General features: G+C 37.5%; 1 protein-coding gene across 1 annotated transcript in view; it reads right to left on the bottom strand.

The window, feature by feature from the left end:
• Positions 1-227: 227 nt before the first annotated feature.
• Positions 228-14,112, bottom strand: part of tcf25 (TCF25 ribosome quality control complex subunit) — a 30,992-nt gene continuing 17,107 nt past the window's right edge. Inside the window, exons 13-18 of the mRNA XM_072596105.1 lie at positions 12,155-12,242; positions 9,286-9,444; positions 5,045-5,135; positions 4,120-4,199; positions 1,074-1,146; positions 228-524 (exon numbers count right to left, since the gene is read on the bottom strand). Of these exons, the coding sequence (XP_072452206.1) occupies positions 354-524; positions 1,074-1,146; positions 4,120-4,199; positions 5,045-5,135; positions 9,286-9,444; positions 12,155-12,242 (662 nt within the window). The 3' untranslated portion in view covers positions 228-353. The remainder of the gene's footprint in view (positions 525-1,073; positions 1,147-4,119; positions 4,200-5,044; positions 5,136-9,285; positions 9,445-12,154; positions 12,243-14,112) is intronic.

Genomic DNA, 14,112 nt, shown 5'->3' with positions numbered 1-14,112 from the left:
CTACTTTCAAGTTTTTTGATATCCTACAGATTCTTCTTTATATTGGAAGTGTGTTTAAAAACATGTAAGCTCACTAGATTTATAGACCAAAAATATAAAATTTTGCCAAGCGTAAAGTTGAAATTTACAGTATTCATTATTCACTGAGTTGCTTCTAATTATTTGAAAATTACTGATGTTTAAAGTGCTTTCTTCACTGATGCTCAATAAGAATCCATGGAACTAAATACAATATGATTGTATCTTTTAATAAATGTTTCTATATCACTGTGGGGCAGCTTTGTAAGTGGTTAGAGAATGCATTATTCTTACAGATGCAAGTTACATTTCACTGAAGATTAGTACATGAAATTTTAGTCCCATTCTCCATCACCATCACCATCTTGATACTCTTCCTGTGGTGGTTCCTGGAAATGGATATTTGCTAACATATCCCTCATTGCAGCCATGAGTCGGTTCACTCCTTGATTCAATTCATGTTGGTCCTCTGCACCCTCACCTTCCACATTCTGTCTCCTGTCCTCCTGGAAAAACATTTACACCACATGTTGGAATGTATGTTTATGATGAGAAAGTGAATAATCAAATTATTTACAAAATCATTCACCTACCAAGTTAAATGATATAACTTCAATCTAGCCTGAAATAATTTATTTTGCATGCTGAACTTGTAATCCATGAATATCCATGTGAACACAGAATAAGAGATCTGTTTCACACCTTTTCCTGTCAAACAGATTACTTTCACAACTACTTTTTTTTTAAAAAACCACAAGTTTTGGGGATGTTGTCCCATAGAATTTGATGCCTCAGGTCAGGCATAAGCTTAGTAAGCAAGTATTGTAGATACACCAAAAAAAACCCATTAAAAAATGGAAAGAAAGGAACTTTTTATAGACAGGCAATGTTTTTCTTTTATGTACTTATAAGCTATGTCAGCTAAACTGTCGAGAACTTGTTCTACATGCTGCAGAGTACATTTGTCAAATGCAAAAGAATAGTTTCATATACTAATACAATTATTTGGATTTTTCAAAATTATATCCTTTTCACCCCTCTTCATTAGCACACACCTGGAGATTAAAATTTGGCAACAAAGACCGAAAGAAGAGTGACAATGTGCTTCCATCTGCTGCACGATTTATCCTGAAAGAAAAACATTGAAGCTCAGTCATTTCAGCTTTGTCACAAATGACAAAGGAGAAAGTAATCACATGAAAAATGGAAGAATACAAGGATAAATATGACTCGAAACATTGTAATAAAATGTCTTTTTGCTCAAATTGAAACTGTAACTTTACACTATCAGAATAAATAATAAAACATGAAAAAACACTTGTATTCAAATACTTATTCCCATCTAGGATCTTAATTAGGTTGTTGTAAAACTACATTGCAACATGAAAGACTGGCAGGAATCTGAAAACAAACTTTTTGCTTACTCCAACTCATGCATTCTCAGCACCAATCACTCCGTGTAAAGTTCTTGCAGACAGTAGTCCTGGAAATATCCTTCACTGATTTGCATAGTGTTCCATGGACCTGCCTCAAACAGTACTTTGCAGTAGTCATTTTAAATTTCTCTTTGGATTTAGTGCATTGGTATACACTCTTAATATCGACCTTTACAACTAAGCTTTTGATTATCCAGGAAACACCTGGGAAGACTTTATTATATGAAATGTTCATCATAAATGCAATTTGCTTTTGTTTTTGCCTTACATTGGGACAATCAGGGATATCACACAAACATTTTAAAATCCTAGGACCACAACGACCAACAATAATTTTCAGGCCTTCCAGGAACGCCTTTCCAACTGCATTCTTCCAGTGAGATTTGCAAACCTTTTCTCACAACTCAGCCCTCTAACACAAAAAATGAAGACCACTTTTGGCAAATATTCCTTTTGTATTTGGTGACCAAATCTGAACACTATTTGAAGTGCAGTCTGTCTAAACCTTCAGTAGGACCCGTGAACCTTTTACTTCACTGGTGTGACTGTACGTATATGTATCTATAAGAAGTGAATTTGCTATTCTCCAACATCTTTCAGCCAAGTAGATACAACACTGCTGAGTAAATGTAATATTTACTTTCACTCCCAATATCATGGTCCATCTGTTGTGCCTCAGCAACTTTTCCTAGTACAACCTTTCCCTCCTTTCCCCTGCTTTAGCTGAGAAGTTGGCAGCAACTATGGAAAGAGAGACAGAGTTAACAGTCCAAGTTGGTGGCCTTTCATCAGAACCAAGAAATCAGGCCATTTTTAGACATATCTCAGCTCCAAACCCTAAGTTACTCCAATGATATATTTTACAACCATGATTTGATTCCTCTCACTAGTATAGTGCTCTATTGTCCTCTTTTGATCAACTACTTATCCATCCCAAAATTTAACCTAGTGTAACAGCTTTTCAACTGACACTTGATTGAAGAGTTTCTCAAAGTTCAGGACTTCAGATCAGAAAGCTTTGCAGCTTTACCTCAAAATACCAATTTGCAAAGCGATCTGGAATACTGGCCCAGTGACAATACCATGACATCATCAGCTCCTACTGTCTCTTTAGACATACCTTTTATATCACAATGGCTAGACAACATGCTCTCTGTAGTCTGATCCAAATCCTGCATTTTGATCTTTCTTCTGTTGACGACTCCTCCCAATTTGCGTAGGTTGTTCTATTAACTGGTTCTTTCTTCAACAATGAGCTGATTTTGACCCCAGATTGTTTTTCCCCAATTTGTGCAAGACTCACTCATTTCTTTTCTACTTGTAGTTTACACTTGTTAAAAATTCAATCTGTTAACTTTTCAGCCACTTGCATATTTTTATCAAATCTATTGTGTAATTATGTAGCTCCTAGCAACATCATCTCCTTCTACTCTGTTTGGTATTCACCAATTTTAATTTGAAATGAGCTCCTGAATACAAGTGTGATCATTAAGTTGGAAATTCCCCAACATCTACCTATAGGTCATTCATTCAAATGTCAATTTCAAGAATGAGCAAGTGACCATAACATATAACCCCTACATAATTTCATTAATTTATGCACAAGTTTCACTTTCATTTAAGCTAATCCATCAGCAGATCTTTATCAAAGCCTTCACCACAGACCATTTAAGAGATCATCTTCTCAAATGGCAAAGCAAATTGGTTAGCAGAAGTTTTAGCTTTTAAAAATCATTCATTGCTCTTTGTCCTTATGTTATCTTACAAATAATCTTCAATGTACTCTTAAAACATATACCATTATATCCCCCTCTGTAATACAGGATAAGAATAATAGGTTTGCAGTTGGCTGAATCTTTGTAATGCCTTTTTTTTTAAAGTAACAATAAACTCAGCTATTTCTAGTCCAGCAAGACATTCCCACCATATATCCACTCACTTATAAAAAACAACCAAACTCTAAAATCTCAGTAAGTGTCCCTTAGTAGCCTAGAGAATATCATCTTATTATAACTTTCCACCAAAGAGGCTTACCGAAATATCATAGCCATGACTTGGCTTCTATATTGTGTGTTATCCTGCGTATCCAATTGAAGAACCTAAAAACTCAAGATTCAAAAACAGGTTCTTCCCCACTGTTAGGAGATGTATGAATGGACTCTCCTGTATTAAAAGTTGATCTTTGTCTGCACCTCCACTGTAGCTGTAACACTATATTTTGCATTGTTCTATTACCCTGGCATACTTACATAAAGTACAACTTGTTTGAACAGCATGCAAAATCACAATTTTCACTGTATCGTGGCACATGTGACAATAATAAAATATTTTGTTTTATTTACTAAAATTTACCCTTTTCTTGCAGGAGTCAATGCTAAACACCCCTCGGGGGAGGTGTACAAATTGCTTGCATCCTATATATTCATCCGACAACATTACAAACCACCTTATGTACTCTTATGGTCAAACAAACTGATGGTGTGATCATTTCAATATTTTTGGCATAAATATCAAAAATCAAAAAATTATTAGTTATGCAAAGATGTGAAAACAGGTACAGAAAATGGACAAAGCTCTTTAATAAAGCAGTATCACTCACCTTAATGTTCATTCTACTGGCAGATAAGTTAATTTGGTCTAGCTTGAATTAAAATGCTAATAGTACCTTTCAGGTCTCGTGTATGTGACAATGCCGTCTAGTGGAGGAAGTGGATCATAACCCATCACTGGCTGTGCAGTTACTTCCTGTAAAATATGATAAATGTACGTATTAAAGTTTGATTATTAAGTCCGTCACAGCAACTGTTCTTCATACAAAACTGCCCACTAAAATATAATTGACTGATTAAGGAATTAGTAATAAACGTGATCTTGATTGTTCTGCCCACAAGATGAAGTGGAGATTCAATGATTTTGTAACAGTCTCAGTCACAACTAACTGATCACTAGACACCATTATAGTTTACAGATAAATTTATTAACTTAAATGAATGGTCTATAAAATCATTCACTATCTGCTAATTTGCCATTTGGAAAGCTGAGAGGTAATCTCTATTCTCCCACATACAGCCGAAGACATAATTTTAGTTTGACATTTTAACACGCCTTGCTCTACAAGTATCAAATAACTTTGCCATGCTGTTAGTTTTGTACAAAGAGACAACAGAATAATGCAACAAAACAATGATGATATCAGCTATATGTTCTGGTTTGTGTTAAGAAACAGGAGGTTCTGCAACTACCGGTTTTATCTGCTGCATTTGAAAACCTCAAAACTCAAATCTATTACCTTATTCAGTCCTGTCACCCTCCGACAATCTGCACATTTTTTCATTACCTGACCAATCACCCATCTTCAACAGGTATCACAGAATCCCAAACATACTGATGTACTTATACTTCTGCCATGCTCTTTTATACTTGGTGGTCCTTCAACAATTTTAAGTAAACATTATCATACTTTTTTAAAACATATAATGATAAATGAATAGGGCAACTGCCTCATGAGTTAAAGTGTCAAGAGTACAATTTAGTAAATTAAAGTCCACAGCTTTTGAGAGCAAATAGAGTATTTGTGTAAAGGCACTCACAGGTGGAAGAGTTGCAATAGCTTCCTTTATCTCAGACAGTATAATATGACGATAGATGTTCCTGGGAACATTCTGGTATCTAATCCTTCTCCTGGAATGGGAAAAACATGTTAATCTCAGAAACAAGGACACGTTTTTTTCAAAATCTGATATATTAATAGGCTACGTTGCTATGAAAGGATAAACAGCAAAGGCAGGTGTGTGAGACTAAGTGGGTAGTCTATTTTTAAAGAGCTAATATAGGCGTGAGCAGATAGCCTCATTTGATATGAACTTCTATCATTCTATGTGGTAGCCATCTTGCATCCTGTGGTTAGGAGTCAGAGTCGTACAGCATTGGAAACAGACCCTTCAGTCCAACTAGTCCATGCTGATACAAGTTAGTTATGATCTTATTTTCAGAAGTTAAAAAAATGCAGTCCTCTGTGCTTCTGTTTTTAAATAGCTCATTGTGAAAACACTGGACCCCTGATTAGGAAGTGTGTTTCTGGAATTAGTATTATGAAGAAAGGCCTTGATGACCTTCCTCCCTCACCAGTTTTGGTTGCTCCCTATTTCTGATACAGGCAGTTCTGCTATAGCGCATCTTCCGTTAATACGAATTGGCTGTAAGGGAACACTTCTAAAATGCAAACGTTCGAAGTGTGTGTTGGCTATAATGCAATTACATCACCGACACTTTTAAGTGTTTTTGTATTGTGCTATATTTAGCAAGTTGAATACACTCTCTAAAACTGAACAGGAATCTTGGTTTATCAAAATCTAGAGAGATTCTACAGGCACAGTGCAGATATGTCTGCTCAAAGAAAAAAGGGAGTTACTGCCAGAAGCATGTAGGATAAAGTAATGCAGAAAAAAATTGTGGATATGACAATCAAACAAATAAGTAAATACTTTTAAAAGTTTGAAGGATAGGGCCTATTAGACATATATGGCAAGTTCTGTACTGGTGTAAAGGTGTGAGCAGGGTTTGTAATGAGTATGTTGTCTCTGCCTTCAAAGGAGGGTGATGATTTAGGTATTCTAGTCACAGCAGTGTATGAAATGTTCGATAGGCAGAACAAGAGGAGAATTACTGGATAGAAGGACCATTTTGAAGGTAGATACATACCAAGAGCCAGATGGATTACAAGTTAGGCTATATAATTAAAGCCGGGAAGAATCAGCAGATTCTCTGAGGATCATTTTCCAATACTCCCTAGATACAGGTGATGGACCAGAAGGTCAAAAATCTCCAAACACACTACTATTATTAAAAAGGGTTTGTGGGATAAAGCAAATTATTAGGGATCATTCAATCTGACCTCAATGGTGGAATTAATGGAATTATTGGAATTAATACTGAAAGATAACATCAACTTTACTTGGAATGACATGGATTAATCAGAGAATAAACACAGTTGTGTGAAGAGATTTGCAATGTACTTCACTGAAATTTTTGAGGAAGTAAAATGAACACTGATGGAGGTAGTGCAGTAGACATTGTCTACGTGGCTTTTAGTGAGGCATTTGATAAGGTCTTCATGGCAGACTGATGAGAGAATTAAAGAATTAAACACACAGGAATGCAGTGAGTTGGATGCAAAATTGGTTCAGTGACAGAAACCAATAAGAAATGGTTGATAGATGATTTTGCGAATGGAAAGCAGTTTCCAGTGGTGTACCACAGGATAGTATTGATCCCTTTACTATTTGTGGTATAGAATAATGAATTAGACTTAACGTAAATTTGCAGACAACATAAACAATAGCCATGTAATTGAAAGTGAATCGCTGTCAACTACAGGACAATATTGTTTTGGCTCAGTGGGTGGAAAAGTGGCAAATGGAATTCAATCCACAAGGTGTGGTGTTATGCATTTAGTGAGGGCAAATAAAGTGTGAAGTACATATAAACAGGAGTGTACTGAGGTGGGAAAAGGAAATGAGACACCTTGAAATGCATGTCCACAGGTCCCTAAAAGGTGGCAGGATGGGTGCATAAGGTGGTAAAGAAGCTATGTGGGTTGTTTTCCGACATTGGGAGAGGTACTGAACTCAAAAGCAGGGATCTAATGGTGAAACTATATAAGCTCTGTTTAGGCCACAACTGGAGTTGAGTGCACAGTTCTGGTCACCATAAGGACATAATCTCTATAAAGTAATGACGGGCTTGGATAGAGTGGACAGGGAATACCTGTTTGCCGAGTGGAGAAGTCAACTGCAGGGGCACATTTCAGATGATGTTAGAAAGATTAGAGAGGCAGAAAAAAAATCCTTTGCACTCAGAGGATGGTGGATGTCTGGAATGCTCACAACCAATTTGGTGGTTAAGGGGAAAACCCTCAAATGATTTAAAAGGCAACCTAGATCTGTACCCATCACGCTGCAGCTTTCGAGGCAGGGACAGGCACATTCACAATGGGTTGAATGGCCTCTAGGTCCCAACTTTTCGATGGTTCCAAAGCACTACAGTAATTTTCATATTTCATATAAGAACTGAAGCTCAAAGATAAATAGAGGTCTCTAACAGGCAAGTATAAATGGGCAGTATAAAAGTATATATATAATAAGGTAGAGTTTCACCGGAACAATCTTCCCTGGCCATTCGATCCAAGCCCCCCATTACTTTATGCTCCTTTATTAAGTCACCCTAAGCTTCCTCTGTTCTGAGAGAAACAACCATAGCCTCCAACCTTTTCCTCATAGCTACAATTTTAAAGTCCTGACAACATGGATTGAGATGCGATGGCTGATCTGGTACAAACTGTGCTTGATATTGTTACCTTCTTAAAGTGAAGCCATGCTTTAAATTTCCACTCAAATCCAATTGCAAAGCACTGAAGTGGATACTTTCATGTATCAGCACAATCAGGCAGTGTGAATAACAAATAATTGTTCATTATTTTCTCTAGTATCAAACAAAATACACTTAAGATTGATAATCTGGTAAAGTTTCAAAAATATCACTTCAAAAAAAAACAGCTTTTTTAACAGAAATGTTTAATGTCTTAAAAATAATTTGCTAGTTTCATTTGTGCACACTAGTCAAGTTTCTGAGCAAATTAAATTTTAATATTTAAAAATCTCTTACAACATGCCTACTAATACATTTGTGTCTAAAGCAGCTTATTTGGATGAGCTACTTCCTAAGACTGTAAATCAGTGGAAACTCATCACATTTATCAATCTGCTCTGCGGCATGGTAACTTTGTAGACCTTGTTCAGCTTCCTTCACAATGTTTTACAAACAAAAATAAAGATCACTTTACATTGGTAGTGAGCTGGAATCAATGAGGAAAAGAAGCTTCTTGAATTAAGTTTGAAAGCTAAATTCATCATTCATTGTTTACCGAGTAATTTTAAGAAACATACAATGGAGTTGAGGAATTGTCATATTAGTAAAACTGAAAAGGTTTTTGATAGATTTTTATTAAGAAAATATGCTTGATATTGGTGAGGGAGTGGTTTAGTGATAATGCCACTGGATTGATAATCCAGAGCCAAATGGTAGATGGTGAAATTTAAATTCAATAAAAGCTGCAAGTAAAAAACTCTAATCCAGTGGTGACCATGTAACCATTGTTGATTATGCTAAAAACCCATATAGTTTACTAATGTGACTCCAGATGCACAAAATTGTGGTTGGCTCCTACTTTCCTTCTGAAATGGCCTACAGAGTAACCAGTTTAACTGGCAATTAGGATGGGCAACAAATACTGGCCTTCCCAGCCATGCCCAGGAAAGAATAAAACAAAGTGAATAATACAAGTAGCTAATGAGGAAAAAAACTGATATGAGAATGGTAAGACGAGGGCAAATATGTGCCAGCCAAAACAAGTTGCAAACAGAAGATAAATAGATTCAGAAACAATTCAAACATTCCCAGGGACATCTATGATTTCCCATGGTTTTAGGGGAAATAATAAGACATGACAGCCAGCAAGATAGATGAATAAATTGTGATTAAACATCTCCATAGAGATGGGGCAGGATGAGGTGAATGCCTGAAGCAAACTATTAATCAAAGCCAAGTACTAGCTGATGCACTGTGGATAAAAAATTTACAACCCGACATATTAGAGTTAGACTTGAAGAGAAATGATACCGAATAACTGCTCATCAGACCTGTCAATGTTGGTCAGAGCAACAATTGTTTATTTCTCTCTCATTTAACCACATTCTTCCAGTTACCAAAAATATATTGCCAATTATTTTCAGAATGGTAACAACTAAAAATTCTAGCTTCACGAAGCACTTACTTGTTTTCAGACTCCTGTACAAGTGGGTCATTTGCATCTACTCGGCTGAGAACTTCCTTCACATTCTCTTCCAGCCAAGACATGATTCTTGGTTCCTTCCACAACATCCAGTTCCTTCCAATAAATAGTGTCACTAACTGCTTTAGTGCACTCGGCTGTCTGCAGCAGGGTTGGGAAGTGGATGGAGGGGAGACATGAAGGCCATCAACAACAACAGCATAGAATCATAGTGGTGCAGCACAAGAGGACGACATTCAACCAGGTGTCTGAACTGATCCTTTCAAGAGCAACCCAGCTATTATTGCCTCACTCCCCTTCCCTTTCCCCATAGACTTGCAAATCTTCTTTTGGAACTTATTCAAATCTCTTCTAAAACCTACGACTAAATCCACCCCACAGTGATATCAAACAAAAACCAGAAGCTTCATGAAAAAGGTTTTCCTCATGTCATCATTGTTCTTTACTCATTCACCTTAAGTTGATGTTCTTTGGTTCTCAACCCCATCCACCAATGGGAACAATTTCTCTCCAACTACTGTGTTCATATCCTTATTAATTTTGAACAGTTTCAGCAAAATCTCCTCTCAATTTTACTCTTCACCAAGAACAACTCCAGCTTCTCTAATCTATCCACTTAACTCAGTCATTCAGCCCAGGAATCATTCTCATAAATCTTCTCTGCAGCCGATCTGAAGTGTTCATTTCCTTCCAGAAATGTGTTGCCAGAATTGGGTATAATACTGCAGTCGAGCTCTACAGCTCAGTGCAGGCCCTTTAGCCCTCGATGTTGCACCAACCTGTGGACCAATCTGAAGCTCATCTTTCCTATACTTTCCCATTTTCATCCATATGTTTATCCAAAGACCATTTAAAATGCCCTGAAAGTTGGCAAGTCTACTACTGTTGCAGGCAACATGTTCCATCGCCTCTACCCCCGAGTAAAGAAACCAGCTCTTACAGCTGTCCTATAGCTTTAAATTGAGGGGAGATAGATATGTCCCCTTGTGCGAGCCATCATCATCTACGGAAAAAGGCTCTCACTGTCCACTCTATCCATCTAATCCTCTGATTATCTTCTATGTCTCAATTAAGTCACCTCTCAACTTGCTTCTCTCTAACAAAAACAGCCTCAAGTCTCTCAGGCTTTCCTCTTAAGACCTTCCCTCCATACCAGGAAACACCCTAGTAAATCTCCTCCACACCCTTCCTATAACGCAGTGACCAGAACTATATGCAATACTCCAAGTGCGGCCGCACCAGTTTTGTACAGCTGCAGCTTGACCTTGCGGTCACGGCTCTGAAACTCAATCCCTCTACCAATAAAAGCTAACACACTGTGTGCCACCTTAATAACCCTATCAACCTTGGTAGCAACTTTCAGGGATCTATGTACCTGGACGCCGAGATCCATCTGCTCACCTATCACTACAAAGAATCTTACCATTAGCCTAGTACTCTTTATTCCTGTTGCTCCTTCCAAAGTGAATCACCTCACTTTTCCACATTAACCTCCTCTCAGCCTAGCTCTGCAGCTTATCTATGACCCTCTGTAACCTGCAAGATCCTTCAGCACTATCCACAGCTCCATCGACTTTAGTGTCATCCGCAAATTTACTAACCCATCCTTCTACGCTCTCATCCAGGTCGTTTATAAAAATGACAAACAGCACTGGCCCCAAAACAGATCCTTGCAATACACCATAAGTAAGTGAACTCCAGGATGAACACTTTCCAACAATCACCACCCTCTGTCTTCTTTCAGCTAGAAAATGTCTGATCCAAACTCCTAAATCACCCTCATTCCCACATCTGTCTTTTGTGCAATAGCCTCCCATGGGGAATCATATCAAATGCTTTATTGAAATCCATATACACCACATCAACTGCGTTACCCTCATCCACCTGTTTGGTTACCTTCTCAAAAAACTCAGTAAGGTTTGGAGGCATGACCTAACCTTCACAAAACCGTGTTGACTAACCCTAATCAAATTATTCCTTTCTAGATGATTATAAATCCTATCTCTTATAACCTTTGCCAACACTTTACCCTCAACCGAAGGCTTACTGGTCTATAATTACCAGCGTTGTCTCTACTCCCCTTCTTGAAGGAGGAAACAACATTTGCTACCCTCCAGTCTTCTGGCACTACTCCTCCAGACAATGACAACATAAAGATCAAAGCCAAAGGCTCTGCAATCTCCTTCCTAGCTTCCTAGAGAATCCTAGGATAAATCCCATCCAGCCTAGGGGACCTATTTTCACACTTTCCAGAATTGTTAACACTTCCTTGTGAACCTCAATCCAGTCTAATCTAGTAGCCTTATCTCAGTACTCTCCTCGACAACACTGTCTTTTTCCTGTGTGAACACTGATGAAAAATATTCATTTAGCACTTTCCCTATCTCCGATTCCACGCACAACTTCCTACTACTATTCTTGATTGGCCCTATTCTTTTTCTAGCTTATTGCTATCTTCTTGTCTATTAACAACACTTCCAATGGTGCTTAATTTACATGCCATGTTCCAGTTGCTGATCAAAAGCATTTCTAATTAAATTATTGCTTCCCCTGTACAGAATTTATCACTTGGGACTTTCCTCACTTCAAGGGCTTTAAATCTTTGGAGTTCTCCACTCAAATGCTGTGGAGTCACCAATGAATACATTTAAGCTGGAATAAACAGACTTTTAGTATTGCAGAATTGAGAAATACGGAAAGTGAGCAGGAAAGTGAAGTTGAGGCCCAATGTCAGTCACAATTGTACTGAATGGTGGAGCTGGCTTGAAAGACTATAATGGTATCCTCCTGTCCCTTATATTAAGTTGACATTTTGAAATGTTAATTACTCAAGGTGTTTCATGATTCATACCTTATCTGTACATCAAATCCAAAATACTTGTGCGATAACACAGCCTGGTCTGCTTGCACACTGCAAAGATCCAGTAATGGCATCAGTACTAGAAAGAAATACAAAGAATAAATTATTTTGACTGGCATTACTTTCTACAATTAAGTAGTGAAATCTGGATATGCTTGTTCCAGCTAACAGTGTCTTTGCAAAATACTATACAGTTTTTTTTCCCCTCTATTGTGGCAACATGTTACTAACTCATTTCCCAGACAGATAGACAATACTGGAAATTATGTGAAAACATGTGCCTAAAGTGACTGGCAGGAGAATTTATGCTGACTATAGGTAAAATGTTCATTTCCAAGTCTCATTGGAAAGTGTTGGGAATATAAAGGTTTTATAAATTTATACATTAAGCTATTCAATTTGGAGATGAATAGAATTTACAGACTAAGGGATAAATAATTTGCATTTCTGTCCGGATGTAGAGAGACAAGTTTACATTCTCAGGGAGATGGGCTCTGAGACAATAAGCCACAGCAAGAGACAGAGGCCAATCTCAATTTTCACCATGCAGAATGCAGACAGGAGTTAAAGCTTGGATTGAAGAGACCAGGACTGAGGGGCTGGAAGATTGCCTTACTTTGGCCAAATGGGAAGAATATTCAAGATAAATCTCACTATGAAAGTTAACTTGATATATGGAAGTTTTCCGCTCATCGAATCAGCTCTGTCATTCAATAAGATCATAGCTGATCTGATAATCCTCAACTCCACTTTCCTTCCTTTTCCCCATTACTCTCGATTCCCTGACCAATTAATAATCACAGTCTTGAACATATTTAATGACCCAGCCTCTTTAGCCCCCTGTGACAGAGAAAACCACAGATTCACCTTACTCTTACAGGAGAAATTGCTCATCTTTGTATTAAACCGGACAACTTTTTTTTTTGAGATTATGCCCTTTGGTCTGAAACACTCCCATAAAGAGGAAAAAACCTTTCCAATATACCCTATCAAGTGATCTAAGAGTCATGTATGTTTCAATAAGATTGCCTTTCACTCTAAATGAGTACAGGTCCAATCTACTCAAGGTCTCCTTCTGAGACAGTCCTTCCATTCCTCAGATAAATCTGGCAAATCTTTTGAGCCATTTCCAATCCCAGAAAATCAATAAAGGGATAAAAGCTGTTCACAACATTCCAGTTGTGATTTGACTAGCATCTTGTGCAATTCTAGCAAGACTTCATTTTTATATTCTCTTTGAAATTAAGGCCAACATTGCATTTGCCTTCCCTATAACCTGAAATTGTATGCTCTCCTTTTGTGTTTTATGTAAGAGGCCGCCTAAATCTCTCTGTTGTAGCTTCCTACAGTCTTTCTCCATTTAAGTAATATGCAGTTGCTCTATTCCTTTCCAAGTGTACAAGGAGGGAGACATTTGGTCATTTTGAAATTGAAGAGATAGTGACATCGGTAATTTCACTGGGCTAGTAACCCAAAATGTCAGGTTAATCTTGTGCAAAATGTAGGTTCTTATCCCACCTTATCAGAAGAAGAAATTTAAATTAAAAATCAACAATTCTGGAATTAATATCTGGCCACATGATAACCATGTACCCACTGCTGATTGTTGTAAAATCCTTTCCACTTCTAATGCCCTTTAGGGAAAAACTGTCTGCTACCCTCACTTGGCCGACATGAGTGTCCAGACCCACAAGAATGGATCAGACACTTTCAAATGGTTCAACAATTCCAAGGCAATGAATGCTGACCTTACAGGTGATACCCATATCCCATGAATGATTTTTTAAATAAAATCAAGTGGAGGATCTATTCTGCAGTTTAAAATATAGGTTGTCTTATGAAATATATAGACCCTGTTGCTTTCAGTTTAATTATTGCAGTGAAAAGCTTGTTAATGTTCCAACCACTCATTCACAATTGAACTATAACTTATGAGCTGCGACACAGAT

This window comes from Chiloscyllium punctatum, chromosome 26 (assembly GCF_047496795.1).
Source record: "Chiloscyllium punctatum isolate Juve2018m chromosome 26, sChiPun1.3, whole genome shotgun sequence".
Taxonomy (NCBI): Eukaryota; Metazoa; Chordata; class Chondrichthyes; order Orectolobiformes; family Hemiscylliidae; genus Chiloscyllium; species Chiloscyllium punctatum.
Note: the sequence above shows the minus strand (reverse complement) of the source record. Positions and strands in the feature narration are given on the sequence as shown.